General features: G+C 54.7%; 1 protein-coding gene across 6 annotated transcripts in view; it reads left to right on the forward strand.

The window, feature by feature from the left end:
• The window catches only part of KMT2D (lysine methyltransferase 2D), a 39,841-nt gene that overhangs the window by 13,862 nt on the left and 9,508 nt on the right, over positions 1-16,471 (forward strand). For 3 of the 6 annotated variants that reach the window (XM_070410311.1, XM_070410313.1, XM_070410315.1), the window contains exons 18-43: positions 57-166; positions 268-315; positions 949-1,170; positions 1,391-1,510; positions 1,599-1,712; positions 1,929-2,059; positions 2,142-2,289; positions 2,486-2,551; positions 2,679-2,789; positions 2,983-3,120; positions 3,219-3,303; positions 3,553-3,794; positions 3,894-3,967; positions 4,176-4,226; positions 4,337-6,151; positions 6,255-6,437; positions 6,516-6,649; positions 6,880-8,720; positions 10,857-10,980; positions 11,122-11,206; positions 11,312-11,378; positions 11,488-11,720; positions 11,817-14,765; positions 14,888-15,028; positions 15,153-15,320; positions 15,478-15,637. In XM_070410311.1, the coding sequence (XP_070266412.1) occupies positions 57-166; positions 268-315; positions 949-1,170; positions 1,391-1,510; positions 1,599-1,712; positions 1,929-2,059; positions 2,142-2,289; positions 2,486-2,551; positions 2,679-2,789; positions 2,983-3,120; positions 3,219-3,303; positions 3,553-3,794; positions 3,894-3,967; positions 4,176-4,226; positions 4,337-6,151; positions 6,255-6,437; positions 6,516-6,649; positions 6,880-8,720; positions 10,857-10,980; positions 11,122-11,206; positions 11,312-11,378; positions 11,488-11,720; positions 11,817-14,765; positions 14,888-15,028; positions 15,153-15,320; positions 15,478-15,637 (9,560 nt within the window). The remainder of the gene's footprint in view (positions 1-56; positions 167-267; positions 316-948; positions 1,171-1,390; positions 1,511-1,598; positions 1,713-1,928; positions 2,060-2,141; positions 2,290-2,485; positions 2,552-2,678; positions 2,790-2,982; positions 3,121-3,218; positions 3,304-3,552; positions 3,795-3,893; positions 3,968-4,175; positions 4,227-4,336; positions 6,152-6,254; positions 6,438-6,515; positions 6,650-6,879; positions 8,721-10,856; positions 10,981-11,121; positions 11,207-11,311; positions 11,379-11,487; positions 11,721-11,816; positions 14,766-14,887; positions 15,029-15,152; positions 15,321-15,477; positions 15,638-16,471) is intronic. The other 3 variants (XM_070410314.1, XM_070410317.1, XM_070410316.1) reach the window with 2 other exon arrangements.

Consider the following 16,471-nt stretch of genomic DNA (forward strand, 5'->3'; position numbering starts at 1 on the left):
CCTATCCTCAGCTTTGCATTGTCTGGGTTTATCTCCTCATGTCTTCCTTCTTCCAGGTGGATGCATGCCGGCTGCGAGAGCCTCTTCACAGAGGATGATGTGGAGCAGGCAGCCGATGAGGGCTTTGACTGTGTCTCCTGCCAGCCTTATGTAATTAAGCCTGCTGGTGAGTACCAAATGCTAGGGAAGGAGAGGAGGAGTCAGGACTGGGGTGCCTTGCTTTGGGACAGGGCCTCAAACCGCCTTGGTTTGTCCTTCTCTCCACAGCACCTGTTGCGCCTCCAGAGTTGGTGCCTATGAAGGTGAAAGAGCCAGGTGAAATTCTGAGTGCCGAAGCCAAGGAGAACTTAGACACTGTCTAGTCCAGCTCCACCCCCCTAACTTTATCTCATTTTAAGAGGGGGAAACTAAGACCCAGAGAGACTGAGTAGCCTGCCCAAGGTCACCCACTAGGTTATTGACAAAGTTATGACTACAACCAAGGCCTCTAGTTTCCCAGGCAGAGTTCCTTCCACCAGGAAACATGGCCTCTGTACTACCAGAGTGTCGCCTCCAGAGAGCACAGGACACTGCTGTTTCCTCACTGAAGAGGCTGGGGCCATCTCCTCCATCATGATGTAGGTGTTGCTCCTGGCATCTGGGGCACTGTGTGCTGGCATTCAGCGAGTAGGAGCACTTCCAGCCCCAGACAGCTAGAGAACATATTTGGTGAACCTAGGGTTAATCATGAGCAAAGTCAGGCTTCTGCAGTAGCAGCCTGAATCCTCCTAGGTCATTGATGGAGAATTAGAACCTTAGCTAGCACCCAGTGGTGACCAGTCCTCTCCACCCTTCAGGCCCCAGGGTCTGGTCTGTCTCTCTCTCACTGCTTTTGTCCCAGCTGGGGACTTAGGCTGAAACTTGGAGTTCTGGTTTCCCTGGGGTCACATGCTCTTCCCTTTTGTGCAGAGCCCCAGTACTTTCGCTTTGAGGGTGTGTGGCTGACAGAAACTGGCATGGCTGTGCTGCGTAACCTTACCATGTCACCCCTACACAAGCGGCGCCAGCGGCGAGGACGGCTTGGCCTCCCAGGCGAGGCTGGGCTGGAAGGTTCTGAGCCCTCAGATGCCCTTGGCCCTGATGACAAGAAGGATGGGGACCTAGACACTGAAGAGCTGCTCAAGGGTGAAGGTAAGGCTGGGGAATCTGCCAAAGTAGCGGGAGCGTGCCTGTGAGAGTTGGATGTTGGGAGGGAGCAGCATTGTCATTCCTGATCATCCTCAGGCCACTGTTGGTCTTGTCCAATGGCTCTGGCAAGGCACTCAGCTCTTTGTTCTTGGGTGGCAGGATGACAGAGTTAAAGGGCCCACGCCTCTGCTCTGCCTCCATCTCCTCTGTTTAAATAACACAGGTGGTGTGGAGCACATGGAGTGTGAAATTAAACTGGAGGGCCCCATCAGCCCTGATGTAGAACCTGGCAAGGAGGAGACTGAGGAGAGTAAAAAACGCAAACGCAAACCCTATCGGCCTGGTGAGGCCCTGGGATGGGGAATGGGGTGGGGAGGGGTGGCTCACCCGGTCCCTAGTGGCTTCTCAACTTCAGCTCTGCCTCCTCATAGGCATTGGTGGTTTCATGGTGCGACAGCGGAAATCCCACACACGTGTGAAAAAGGGGCCTGCTGCACAGGCGGAGGTGTTGAGTGGGGATGGGCAGCCCGACGAGGGTGAGACGGGTGAGGGCTCCAGTGGGGCCTGGGAGAAGGTGGGGATCACAGGACCTATAGGGCACTGCCAGGGAGGCCCGGAGGAGGGCTCACTCAAAGGGCTGAGAGGGTGGTGGGTCCAGTTGGTTTTGGGGGAGAGAATAGGCAGAAAGCATCCTCAGGCCAACTTGGGAGCAGCATGCTCAGTGTCCCTAGAGAAATTGACACTTCCCATTCTGTCCCCAGTGATGCCTGCTGACCTGCCTGCAGAGGGCTCTGTGGAACAGAGCCCAGCAGATGCAGAAGAGAAGAAGAAGCAGCAGCGGCGAGGGCGCAAGAAGAGCAAACTAGAGGACATGTTTCCTGCTTACCTGCAGGTGGGCCTTAGGCTCTGAAGGGTGCAGGGAATTCTCCCTGCAGAACATGAAGAAGCCTATTTCTCCCTGCCTCTTCCCACAGGAGGCCTTCTTTGGGAAGGAGCTGTTGGACCTGAGCCGGAAGGCCCTTTTTGCAGTTGGGATGGGCCGGCCAAGCTTTGCACTAGGAACCCCAAAAGCCAAGGGGGATGGAGGCTCAGATAGGAAGGAGCTCCCCACCTTACAGAAAGGTCAGTCATGTGGTGGTAAAGAGGTCTGAAGGGACCCAACTTTCCTCTGTGCTTAGGAGCTGGGAAGAGAACTTGGTGGGGGATGGGCTGGTCTCCAGGAATTGAGGGTAGGCCAAGGGCCCTGGCCTGTGGAGCTGGAGACCCATTCTGGATGTCAGATGTGGGACATCTCTGGAATGGCGACTATTGCTTATAGGAGATGATGGTACAGAGGTTGCAGATGAAGAATCCCGTGGTGCTGAGGGCAAGGCTGATACACCAGGTGAGGCCTGCTGGGAGGACTTCATCCTAGCTTGGTTTTGCCTCTGTCAAACTTTTCCATGCCTTCTGTGGTCAGTGTGGTACCTCCATACTGGCCTTGGCTGAAGGGTTTCTCCTGCTCATTGCAGGACCTGAGGATGGGGGTGTAAAGGCATCCCCAGTGCCCAGTGACCCCGAGAAGCCAGGAACCCCGGGAGAAGGGATGCTTAGCTCTGACTTAGACAGGATTCCTACAGAAGGTGAGGCTGTGACCTACTCTCTTCATGTATAAAGGGTCCTCTGTGGGAGAAGGAGAAGATTCTGCTTGTGAGACTCTCATCTATACAGTGGGGAGTCCTGGGCACCTGCCCCGGCCATGACTATTTGTAGATGTGTGGTGTCCCCTCAGCTCCCCAGTCTCCCTCAGCAGCATCCTCCCTCAATCCCTTATAGAACTGCCCAAGATAGAATCCAAGGACCTGCAGCAGCTCTTCAAGGACGTTCTAGGTTCTGAACGAGAGCAGCATCTGGGTTGTGGAACCCCTGGCCTAGATGGCAGTCGTACACCGCTGCAGAGGCCCTTTCTTCAAGGTGATACGGGTGGTTTGAAGACTAGTGGGCAGGTACGGCCAAGCTTGCCCCCAGGATGGGCCACTTGCTCCCTTTCTCTGATCCTGTGCCTCTTGTAGGTGGACTCCCTTTGGGCAATCTCCCCTCCAGCAGCCCAATGGACTCCTATCCAGGCCTCTGCCAGTCCCCATTCTTGGATTCTAGGTTGGTATCTATACTTAATCTTCATGGGCCATCCCCATAGTCCCTTCCCTCCAGTTGGGTTCATGCCAAGGGAGGGAACCTTGGACTCCTGGATGCTGCTGTAGTAATACTTCCCCCTTTTTCTCTCCACCTCCTTCTTAGTGGCCCTCCTCTGTTGGGGCAGGGTTTTGGCCTGGGGCCCCTGGGCAGTTTGTCTGGGTTGGGGTGTGGCAACCCTGCCCCCTGTGACTTTCTGCCCCTGCGCCCTAGGGAGCGCGGGGGCTTCTTTAGCCCAGAACCAGGTGAACCAGACAGTCCCTGGACAGGCTCAGGAGGCACCACGCCCTCCACCCCCACCACCCCCACCACAGAGGGTGAGGGCGACGGGCTCTCCTATAACCAGCGGAGTCTTCAGCGCTGGGAGAAGGATGAGGAGTTGGGCCAACTCTCCACTATCTCGCCTGTGCTGTATGCCAACATTAACTTTCCCAATCTCAAGCAAGATTACCCAGGTACCTGTGGGGCGAGGGCAAGGGAGACAACAACCTGGTAACATGGCAGTTGCAGGGGCCACCTGCCAAGTTTCCTAATACAATCCCTCTGTCCTCCAGACTGGTCTAGCCGTTGCAAACAAATCATGAAGCTCTGGAGAAAAGTTCCAGCTGCTGACAAAGCCCCCTATCTGGTGAGACAGAAGGAAGCCTGAGTCAGCAGGACTGGGAACTGAGCGGGGGGAGGTATTTGGGGGAAATTTCAGTTCTTTACATTCCCCACTCCTAAAGCATCTGGGCTAGAAGGGATCAGCTTTTGGGTAGGGAATGTGAGTGATGTGAGGATGGGGGCTGGGCATGAGGCTGAGCCCTAGGCCTAAGGCTGTGTCCTCCATCCTTTAGCAAAAGGCCAAAGATAACCGGGCGGCTCACCGCATCAACAAGGTGCAAAAGGTGAGTGGGGGCACCATTGATGTCTTGTAGCAGGTGGCCTCTGTGATGGTAGGGGGATGTAGGGCCTGTCCACAGCAGCCTGACTGCTCTGTGCCTGGTCTCCTCCGTAGCAGGCTGAGAGCCAGATCAACAAGCAGACCAAGGTGGGCGACATGGCCCGTAAGACTGACCGACCGGCCCTACATCTCCGCATTCCCCCCCAGCCAGGGGCACTGGGCAGTCCGCCCCCTGCTGCGGCCCCCACCATTTTCATTGGCAGCCCCACTACCCCCGCCGGCTTGTCTACCTCTGCGGACGGGTTCCTGAAGCCGCCGGCGGGCACGGTGCCTGGCCCCGACTCGCCCGGTGAGCTCTTCCTCAAGCTCCCACCCCAGGTGCCCGCCCAAGTGCCTTCGCAGGACCCCTTTGGACTGGCCCCGGCTTATGCTCTGGAGCCCCGCTTCCCTACGGCACCATCTACCTATCCTCCCTATCCTAGTCCGACTGGGGCTCCTGTGCAGCCCCCGACGCTGGGCACCTCATCTCGTCCTGGGACTGGCCAGCCAGGGGAATTCCACACTACCCCACCTGGCACCCCCCGACACCAGCCCTCCACACCTGACCCCTTCCTCAAACCCCGCTGCCCCTCATTGGACAACCTGGCTGTGCCTGAGAGCCCAGGAGTAGGGGGTGGCAAGGCTTCCGAGCCCCTGCTGTCACCCCCGCCTTTTGGGGAGTCTCGGAAAGCCCTGGAGGTGAAGAAGGAAGAGCTTGGGGCATCCTCTCCTAGCTATGGGCCTCCAAACCTGGGCTTTGTTGACTCACCCTCCTCAGCCCCCCACCTGGGCAGCCTGGAGTTAAAGGCACCTGATGTCTTTAAAGCTCCCCTGACCCCTCGGGCATCTCAGGTAGAGCCCCAGAGCCCGGGCTTGGGCCTAAGGCCCCAGGAGCCATCCCCTGCCCAGGCTTTGGCCCCTTCTCCCCCCAGCCACTCGGATATCTTTCGCCCTGGCCCCTACCCTGACCCTTATGCTCAGCCCCCATTGACCCCTCGGCCCCAGCCCCCAGCCCCTGAGAGCTGCTGTGCCCTACCCCCTCGATCACTGCCCTCTGACCCTTTCTCCCGAGTGCCCGCTAGTCCCCAGTCCCAGTCCAGCTCCCAGTCCCCATTGACACCCCGTCCTCTGTCTGCTGAGGCTTTCTGTCCATCTCCTGTGACCCCTCGCTTTCAGTCTCCTGACCCTTATTCCCGCCCACCCTCTCGCCCTCAGTCCCGTGACCCATTTGCCCCATTGCATAAGCCACCCCGACCCCAGCCCCCTGAAGTTGCCTTTAAGTCTGGGCCTCTAGCTCACACTCCACTGGGGGCTGGGGGATTCCCAGCAGCCCTGCCCTCAGGGCCAGCAGGTGAGCTCCATGCCAAGGTCCCAAGTGGGCAGCCCCCAAATTTCGCCCGATCCCCTGGGACAGGTGCATTTGTGGGCACGCCCTCTCCCATGCGTTTCACTTTCCCTCAGGCAGTCGGGGAGCCCTCTTCCCTAAAGCCCCCTGTCCCTCAGCCTGGTCTCCCTCCACCCCACGGGATCAACAGCCATTTTGGGCCTGGCCCTACTTTGGGCAAGCCTCAAAGCACAAACTACTCAGTAGCCACAGGGAACTTCCACCCATCGGGTAGCCCTCTGGGACCCAGCAGCGGGTCCACAGGAGAGGGCTATGGGCTGTCCCCGCTACGCCCCCAGTCGGTCCTACCACCACCTGTACCCGATGGATCCCTCCCCTACCCACCCCATGGAGCCTCACAGCGGGCTGGCATCACCTCTCCAGTCGATAAACGAGAAGACCCAGGAGCTGGAATGGCCGGCTCTTTGGCAGCACCTGAACTTCCAGGTACCCAGGACCCAGGCATCTCCAGCCTCAGCCAGACAGAGCTAGAGAAGCAACGGCAGGTGAGTTGACATCGTGGAGCTGACTCCCTCATACCTCCACTGTACCTGTGCCAGCCCTGTGGTTAGAGTACGATAGACTTACCCTTCTCTGTTCTCTGCACAGCGCCAGCGACTGCGAGAGCTGCTGATTCGGCAACAGATCCAGCGCAATACCCTGCGGCAGGAGAAGGAAACAGCTGCAGCAGCTGCAGGAGCAGTGGGGCCTCCAGGGAACTGGGGTACTGAGCCCAGCAACCCTGCCTTTGAGCAGCTGAGTCGAGGCCAGACCCCCTTTGCTGGGACCCAGGTAGGTAGGGTGGCAAGGTGTGGTGGGCCCAGGTTACTGAAGGTGGCCCCACCTTCATCTACCTCTTATCTCTCCTAGGATAAGAGTAGCCTTGGGCTGCCCTCAAACAAGCTGGGTGGCCCCATCCTAGGGCCAGGGGCTTTCCCAAGTGATGACCGACTCTCCCGGCCACCTCCACCAGCCACCCCTTCCTCTATGGATGTGAATAGCCGGTGAGGCTCCAGGGTTACTGGGGGCAAATCAAGGGAACAGACTTGACCACCTCTGTGTACTGCCTCTGACTTACCTGTCTCTCTAATTCTTCTCCAGTATCATTCTTCTCCCCTATTCCTTCCCCCTTGCCACATTAACTCTACCCTTCCCTACTGCCCTAGGCCTATGTTCTAGTTCTTCTTCATCTTAATGTCTACTTCATCTTACTGACTACTGCATATTCTTCCAGGCAACTGGTGGGAGGCTCCCAAGCCTTCTATCAGCGAGCACCCTATCCTGGGTCCCTGCCCTTACAGCAGCAGCAGCAGCACCTCTGGCAGCAGCAGCAGCAGCAGCAAGCAACAGCAGCAAACTCCATGAGACTTGCCATGTCTTCTCGCTTTTCATCAACTCCTGGGCCTGAACTTGGCCGCCAAAACCTAGGTTCCCCCTTGGCAGGACTTCCTACTCGCCTGCCTGGCCCTGGTGAGCCAGTGCCTGGTCCAGCTGGCCCTGCCCAGTTCATTGAGTTGCGGCACAATGTACAAAAAGGACTAGGACCTGCGGGGCCTCCATTTCCTGGTCAGGGTCCCCCTCAGAGACCCCGATTTTACCCTGTAAGTGAGGACTCCCACCGATTGGCTCCTGAAGGGCTTCGTGGTCTAACGGTATCAGGCCTTCCCCCACAGAAACCCTCAGCCCCGCTGGCCCCTGAACTGAACAATAGCCTCCATCCAGCGCCCAACACCAAAGGTCCCACCCTGCCCCCTGGCTTGGAGCTGGTCAGCCGGCCCCCATCGAGCACTGAGCTTGGCCGCCCTCCTCCTCTGGTCTTGGAAGCTGGGAAATTACCCTGTGAGGACCCTGAGCTGGATGATGACTTTGATGCCCACAAGGCCCTGGAGGATGATGAACTTGCTCACTTGGGCCTGGGTGTAGATGTGGCCAAGGGAGATGATGAGCTGGGCACCCTGGAAAACCTGGAGACCAACGATCCCCACCTGGATGACCTGCTCAATGGAGATGAGTTTGATCTATTGGCCTATACTGACCCTGAGTTGGACACTGGAGACAAGAAGGACATCTTCAATGAGCACCTGAGGCTGGTGGAGTCAGCCAATGAAAAGGCTGAGCGGGAGGCCCTGTTGCGGGGGGTGGAGCCAGGACCCCTGGGCCCTGAGGAACGCCCTCCCCCCGCTGCTGATGCTTCTGAGCCCCGTCTGGCACCAGTGCTCCCTGAGGTGAAGCCCAAGGTGGAGGAGGGTGGACGCCACCCTTCCCCTTGCCAGTTCACCATTACCAACCCCAAGGTAGAGCCAGCACCTGCCACCACTTCCCTAGGCCTGGGACTGAAGCCAGGACAGAGTGTGATGGGCAGCCGGGACACACGGATGGGCACAGGACCCTTTTCTAGCAGTGGGCACGCTGGAGCCACGGGAGGACCACCAGCTCACCTGCTGACCCCTAACCCACTGAGTGGCCCAGGAGGGTCCTCTCTGCTGGAGAAGTTTGAATTAGAGAGCGGAGCCCTGACCTTGCCTGGTGGACATGCAGCATCTGGGGATGAGTTGGACAAAATGGAGAGCTCCCTGGTCGCTAGCGAGTTACCGCTGCTTATTGAAGACCTGCTGGAGCATGAGAAGAAGGAGCTGCAGAAGAAACAGCAGCTCTCAGCACAGCTACAGCCGGTCCAACAGCAACAGCAGCATTCTCTACTGTCCACACCAGGCCCTGCCCAGGCCATGTCTTTGCCACATGAGGGCTCTTCTTCCACTTTGGCTGGGCCCCAACAACAGCTTGCCCTGGGACTTGGAGGTTCCCGACAGCCAGGCTTGGCCCAACCATTGATGCCCACCCAGCCACCAGCTCATGCCCTTCAGCAGCGCCTGGCCCCATCCATGGCCATGGTGTCCAACCAAGGGCATATGATAAGTGGGCAGCATGGAGGGCAGGCAGGCTTGGTGTCCCAGCAGAGTCCACAACCAGTGCTGGCACAGAAGCCCATGGGTACCATGCCACCCTCCATGTGCATGAAACCCCAACAGCTGGCGATGCAGCAGCAGCTGGCGAACAGCTTCTTCCCAGATACAGGTAACCTCAGCTGGGAGCACTGGTTTAGTTACTCAGGGGTGGTCACTGTCACCAACAAATGGGCACTGAGTCTACAGACATAAGGTAATTCATAGTTAAGGGAGGTGGGACATAAATCTTTGACTAAATGCCATACTAGTAGTGTTGGCAGAAGCACTGTAGCTTTTAAGAAGGGAGGAACAGTGCCTGGCATATAGCAGGCATTTTGATGTTTGAGTGAGGGAATGGGATGAATACATGAAGCCTGATTAGCAAAGGCTTTGTAGCTGTGGTGAGACCTAAGGATTAGGACTTGGAGAGAAGTGGTGCAAGAGAAAACACTCCAGATAGATAAAAAGACTTGAGAACAGGAACCATATTGGCAGGAGAGCCAATGGGGGATATTTAAAGAATGAGTGAGTGGTTAGGTTGGAGTAGACTTTGTGTAGAGCAGTGATGGCGAACCTATGACACGTGTGTCAGAGGTGACACGCGAACTCATTTTTTTGGTTGATTTTCTTGGTTAAATGGCATTTAAATATATAAAATAAATATCAAAAATATAAGTCTTTGTTTTACTATGGTTGCAAATATCAAAAAATTTCTATATGTGACACAGCACCAGAGTTAAGTTAGGGTTTTTCAAAATGCTGACACGCCCAGCTCAAAAGGTTCACCATCACTGGTGTAGAGGGAGTGAGTGGGTACTACCATAAGACCTCAAATTGTAATAGCAGTTATTGAGTAATTACTATTTGCAATCTGTGTACTGAGTGCTGTACATTCATTATCTAATCATCTCAACAAAGTCATTAAATAGGTATTATTATTATCTTTGATTATAGAAAAGGAAAATGAGGAATGGAGGTTAAGTAACTTGCCCAAGATCACACAACTAACAGAGCTAGAGTTTGAACCCTGGCCCTCTGATCCTCTTAACTGTGTTACTGCCTCAAAAGACCAGGGGAGGGATTTTGGTTAGTCCTTTAAAAAGTGCGGAGTCAGTTAAATTTACTGAGTGGTGGAGAAATATACAATGTGTATGATTTTAGAAAGATTAAATTTTTTTGGTGGTTGCTTTTCTTTTTCTATCCAGCATCCAGGACAGGCAGGTGAGTGGGATGTAGGTGGTCCATGTCAGGCCCACAATAGCTCTGGCATCTAGGGCTTTGCCAGATGGGTTCTTGGGCTGCACTAGTTGCTCTAAGAACACTACTTTTTTTTAAAAAAAAGTATTTTTATTGATTTCAGAGAAGAAAGGAGAGAGAGATAGAAGCATCAATGATGAGAGAGAATCATTGATTGGCTGCCTCCTGCACGCCCCTCACTGGGGATTGAGCCTGCAACCTGGGCATGTGCCCTGACCAGGAATTGAACTGTGATCTCCTGGTTCGTAGGTCGATGCTCAATCAATCAGCTATACTGAACGGGCAAGAACACTACTTTTGAAGAATGCTTTCTAGGTCATAAAATGGACAGTTAACCCTTGAAGAACATGGGCTTAGGGGTGGTGACCCCCACATAGTTAAATCTGTGTATAACTTTAGATTCCCCAAAAAACTTAACCACTAATAGCTTGCTGTTGACTAGAAGCCTTATTGATAACATAATTAACACATATTTTGCATGTTTTATGTATTATATATTGTACTCTTACAATAGAGTAAGCTAGAGAAAAGAAAATGTTATTGAGAAAAAGAATAAGGAAGAGAAAATATATTTACAGTATTTAATGAAAAAAAAACCTGCATATAATCCGAGCCTGCAGTTCAAATCCATGTTGTTCAAGGGTCAACTGTGCTCATATTCTTGTCATATGTGGTCCTCTCAGTAGCCACATGAGATGGGCAGAATAGGGAGTCATGATCTCTACCAAATAGTGGAGTAAACTGAGGTTCAGAAAGGTGAAGTAACATTGATATATTGGTTTAACAAATATTTACTGAGTACCTTTTACTAACACAAACAGGGCCACATGTTCTGTGAATAATAGAGCTGAGTCACCTAGGCTGCCTGGCTCCTAGTCCACTGGTCTTTCCATCATGCAATGCCATTGTTTTGCTTGGCTTGATAGAGGTTAAAGTGTTGGAAGTAATAGCAGACATAGAATGGAGCATTGACCCAAATGCCCAGCTCCCTTGGTTCTTCCCTCTCCAGACCTGGACAAATTTGCTGCAGAAGATATCATTGATCCCATTGCAAAGGCCAAGATGGTAGCTTTGAAAGGCATCAAGAAGGTGATGGCTCAGGGCAGCATTGGAGTAGCGCCTGGTATGAACAGGTAAGACTTGGGTGGCGGTTGGACCTTTTCTTTCCCAATCTTTCTCCTCTCCTTCCTGATCTCCTTCCTTACTTGTTTTTCCTCTTTGCCTTTCAAATGACCCCATTACTAACACATCTTCTGTGCTTTGGTGAACTCTAGGCAGCAAGTGTCCTTGCTAGCCCAGAGGCTCTCAGGGGGGACTGGCAGTGATCTGCAGAACCACGTAGCAGCTGGGAGTGGCCAGGTAAGTGATCAGGTGGGAGTAGGAATTTGTGTCCCATGCTGTTGGGCCACCCTTCTTAGGGGCTGGTATGGAAATATGACCCTTCAGCAGTGTCTCTCATTTCAGGAGAGGAATGCTGGTGACCCCTCCCAGGCTCGTCCCAATCCACCCACTTTTGCCCAGGGAGTGATCAGTGAGTATGGGGATGGGGAGGAGCCTAAAAGAAAATGGCTTGAGGCATTTGAAGGAAGAGGAATTGGGATCACCATTCTATTGGTCCTGACACCAGCTTTCTTTTCCAGATGAGGCTGACCAGCGGCAGTATGAAGAGTGGCTATTCCATACCCAACAGCTCCTACAGATGCAGCTGAAGGTACTAGAGGAGCAGATTGGTGTGCACCGCAAATCCCGGAAGGCTCTGTGTGCCAAACAGCGTACTGCCAAAAAGGCTGGCCGGGAGTTCCCAGAGGCTGATGCTGAGAAGCTCAAGTTGGTTACAGAGCAGCAGAGCAAGATCCAGAAACAGCTGGATCAGGTGGGAAAAGCAGGCTTCAGCTTAGAAACCAGGAGCTGGGAAGAGGGTTGGCATGGTGGGCAGGCTTGAGGCTGACATCCCCGACCCTCCCATTAGGTTCGGAAGCAACAGAAGGAGCACACAAATCTCATGGCAGAATATCGGAATAAGCAGCAGCAGCAGCAGCAGCAGCAGCAGCAGCAGCAACAGCAGCAGCAGCAGCAACAGCAGCAGCAACAGCAGCAGCAACAACAACACTCAGCGGTGCTGGCCCTTAGCCCTTCCCAGAGTCCTCGGCTACTCACCAAGCTCCCTGGTCAGCTGCTCCCTGGCCATGCGCTACAGCCACCACAGGGGCCCCCTGGTGGGCAAGCTGCCGGACTTCGTCTGCCCCCAGGGGGCATGGCACTACCTGGACAGCCTAGTGGCCCCTTCCTCAACACAACCTTGGCCCAACAACAACAGCAGCAACATTCTGGCGGGGCTGGAGCCCTAGCTGGCCCCTCGGGGGGCTTTTTTCCTGGCAATCTTGCTCTTCGAGGCTTGGGACCTGAATCGAGGCTTTTGCAGGAAAGGCAGCTACAGCTACAGCAGCAACGTATGCAGCTTGCCCAGAAACTGCAACAGCAGCAGCAGCAGCACCTCCTAGGGCAGGTGGCAATCCAGCAGCAACAGCAACAGGGACCTGGGATACAGTCAAACCAGGCTCTGGGTCCCAAGCCCCAAGGGCTTCTGCCTTCCAGCAGCCATCAGGGCCTCTTGGTCCAGCAGCTGTCCCCTCAACCACCCCAGGGGCCCCAGGGCATGCTGGGCCCTGCCCAGGTGGCAGTGTTGCAGCAGCAGCAGCAACCACACCCTGGAGCTTTGGGCCCTCAGGGTCCTCACAGACAGGTGCTTCTGACCCAGTCCCGGGTACCAAGTTCACCTCAGCTGGCACAGCAAAGTCAGGGCCTTATGGGACACCGACTGGTCACAGCCCAGCAGCAGCAGCAGCAGCAGCAGCAGCACCAACACCAACAGCAGGGACCCATGGCAGGGCTTTCTCATCTTCAGCAGGGTCTCATGCCACATAGTGGGCAGCCCAAGCTTAGCACTCAGCCAATGGCCTCCTTACAGCTACAGCAGCAGCAGCAACAGCAGCTACAACAGCAGCAGCAGCTACAACAGCAACAGCAGCTACAGCAGCAGCAGCAGCTACAACAGCAGCAGCAGCTACAACAGCAGCAGCAGATTCAACATCAGCAACAACAGCTACAACAGCAGCAGCTACAACAGCAACAACTACAACAGCAGCAGCTTCAACAGCAGCAACAGCAGCTGCAACAGCAGCAACAGCTACAACAGCAGCAGCAGCTTCAACAGCAACAACAGCTACAACAGCAGCAGCAGCAGCAGCAACTACAACAGCAGCAGCTACAACAGCAACAGCAGCTTCAACAGCAGCAACAGCAGCAGATAGGCCTCTTAAACCAGAGTCGAACTTTACTGTCTCCTCAGCAACAGCAGCAGCAAGTGACTCTTGGTCCTGGAATGCCAGCCAAGCCTCTGCAACAACACTTTTCTAGCCCCGGAGCCTTGGGCCCAACCCTCCTCCTAACGGGCAAGGAACAAAGCATTGTAGAGACCACTCTTCCTCCAGAGGCCACTGAGGGGCCCTCCACACATCAGGGAGGTGTAGCAATAGGGACTGTATCTGAGGCAGTGCCCACTGAACCAGGGGAAGTAAAGCCCTCACTCTCTGGGGACTCACAACTCCTGCTTGTCCAACCCCAGGCCCAGCCTCAGCCCAACTCTGTGCCACTGCAGCCACCTCTGAGGCTCCAAGGACAGCAGCAGCAGCAGCAAGTTAACTTGCTCCACACAGCAGGTGTGGGCAGCCATGGGCAATCAAACAGTGGATCATCTTCAGAGGCCTCTTCCGTGCCACACCTGCTGACCCAATCTTCTGTTTCCTTAGGGGAGCAGCCTGGGCCCATAACTCAGAACCCTCTGGGCTCCCAACAGCACCATGGACTAGAGCGGCCCTTGCAAAATAATGCAGGGCCACAGCCTGCCAAACCAGGATCTGTCCCCCAGTCTGGGCAGGGCCTGCCCGGGGCTGGAGTCATGCCTACGGTGGGTCAGTTTCGAGCACAGCTCCAAGGAGTTTTGGCCAAAAACCCACAGTTGCGGCACTTGAGCCCTCAGCAGCAGCAGCAGCTGCAGGCACTCCTCATGCAGCGGCAGCTACAGCAGAGTCAGGCCATACGCCAGGCCCCATCCTATCAGGAGCCTGGGACCCAGCCCTCTCCCCTCCAGGGCCTCCTAGGCCGCCAGCCTCAAGTTGGGGGCTTCCCTGGATCCCAGACAGGGCCTCTCCAGGAGCTAGGGGCAGGGCTTCGACCTCAGGGCCCACCCCGGCTCCCTGCCCCACAAGGAGCCTTATCAACTGGACCAGTCCCTGGTCCTGTTCATCCCACACCTCCACCATCTAGCCCACAAGAGCCAAAGAGACCTTCACAATTACCGTCCCCTAGTTCCCAGCTCCCCTCTGAGGCCCAGCTCCCTCCCACACAGCCAGGGACCCCAAAACCCCAAGCGCTGCCCTTGGAGCTGCCTCCTGGGAAGATCTCACCTGCTGCTGCCCAGCTTGCAGATACCTTATTTGGCAAAGGGTTGGGACCTTGGGATCCTCCAGACAACCCAGCAGAAGCCCAGAAGCCAGAGCAGAGCAGCCTGGTACCTGGGCATCCAGAGCAGGTGAATGGGCAGGCGGTGCCCGAACCATCCTATCTCAGCATCAAGCAGGAGCCTCGGGAAGAGCCATGTGCCCTGGGAGCCCAGGTGGTGAAGAGGGAGGCCAATGGGGAGCCAGTAGGGACACCAGGTACCAGCAACCACCTCCTGCTGGCAGGCCCCCGCTCAGAGGCCGGGCATCTGCTCTTGCAGAAGCTTCTACGTGCAAAGAATGTGCAACTCAGCACTGGGCGGGGGCCCGAGGGGCTGCGAACAGAGATCAACGGGCACATTGACAGCAAGTTGGCTGGGCTGGAGCAGAAACTACAGGGTACCCCCAGCAATAAGGAGGTGAGTATTCCAGGTAGAGTGGGGCCTGGAATGTGGGGCAGAGTAAGCAGGTCTTGGTGAAACAGAAGAGGTGAGGGCTCTGAGGAGGACAGCAGCCTTCACTGTGGGTTTATCCGGCTTAGGATACAGCAGCCAGGAAACCTTTGACACCGAAGCCCAAGCGGGTACAGAAGGCAAGCGACAGGTTGGTGAGCTCCCGAAAGAAGCTGCGGAAGGAGGACGGGGTCAGGGCCAGCGAGGCCTTGCTGAAACAGCTAAAACAGGTGACCCCCAGGAGCCAGTCCCCTGGTCCCAACTCAGGATAAGGGGGCACCCTGGCCCCCAGCTATGCAGTGGCAGAGATGTACGTGTTGCAGGTTTCCAACCTTGTCGTCTTGCCCCTCCTAGGAGCTGTCCCTGCTGCCCCTAACGGAGCCTACCATCACCGCCAATTTTAGCCTCTTTGCTCCCTTTGGCAGTAGCTGCCCAATCAATGGGCAGTGCCAGCTGAGGGGGACCTTTGGAAGTGGGGCACTACCCACTGGCCCTGACTACTATTCCCAGCTGCTTACCAAGGTTAGAAAATGACAATACTTTTTGGGGATGATGAGGTTCTTGGGGAGGTGGAGGTGGGAGTGGGATACTTGAGGAAGTTGCTGATACAGTGTGGGGCCAGGAGATTATGTCAGTCTCCCCCTGCCATCTTGCACACAACACCCCACCCCACCCCCAGAATAACCTGAGTAACCCGCCGACACCACCCTCGTCGCTGCCCCCCACCCCACCCCCATCGGTGCAGCAGAAGATGGTGAATGGCGTCACTGCATCTGAAGAGCTGGGGGAGCACCCCAAGGATGCCGCCTCTGCCCGGGATACTGAAGGAACACTGAGGGGTAAGTCAAGAGTAGAGTGGGCCTCTCCTCTAGAAGGATTTGGTGGCTGGGGTCCAAGCCAGTTAGTGTACCCTGTCAAACAGTTTCACATAGATAGTTGCGTGTTTCACTGCACACACAACCAGTACCTGAGATAGAAAGGACCTCTTCAGGACTAATTGGTTGGAGACGAGGCTGGGCACTGGGAGTCTAGACCAGTGATGGCGAACCTTTTGAGCTCGGCGTGTCAGCATTTTGAAAAACCCTAACTTAACTCTGGTGCCGTGTCACATATAAAAATTTTTTGATATTTGCAACCATAGTAAAACAAAGACTTATATTTTTGATATTAATTTTATATATTTAAATGCCATTTAACAAAGAAAAATCAACCAAAAAAATGAGTTTGCGTGTCACCTCTGACACGCGTGTCATAGGTTTGCCATCACTGGTCTAGAACCAAGACAGTGAGGGAAGTGGATGACAGAATGTTAATAAAACTTTTGTTTATAATGAACAGACAGTGGTGGTGGGTATAAACTATTGTCACAGCTGGTTGTGAATCCTGGTCCTGCGTTCTTTTAGCCGTGTTACTATAGCCCAGTAACTTGATTGACTTGTATGAGCCTGAGTTTCCTCACTATAAAATAGATATTATAATACTTAATGGAGTGTTAAAATATTATAAATAAAGAATGCACATAAAGCTCAGGACTTGACACATTGGAAATGCTCAAAATATAGTTTGTCTGCTCCAAACTGGTAGATGGGTAGACAGTGGTTATGATAGCTAAGCTAGATGTTGTACTAGTTAGGCCTGAAATGTGGTGGAGAAAGCACCATCAGCTCTGTCCA

Source organism: Myotis yumanensis, unplaced genomic scaffold, assembly GCF_028538775.1.
Source record: "Myotis yumanensis isolate MYYU_CA2020_CCGP unplaced genomic scaffold, mMyoYum1.0.hap1 SCAF_3, whole genome shotgun sequence".
NCBI lineage: Eukaryota > Metazoa > Chordata > Mammalia > Chiroptera > Vespertilionidae > Myotis > Myotis yumanensis.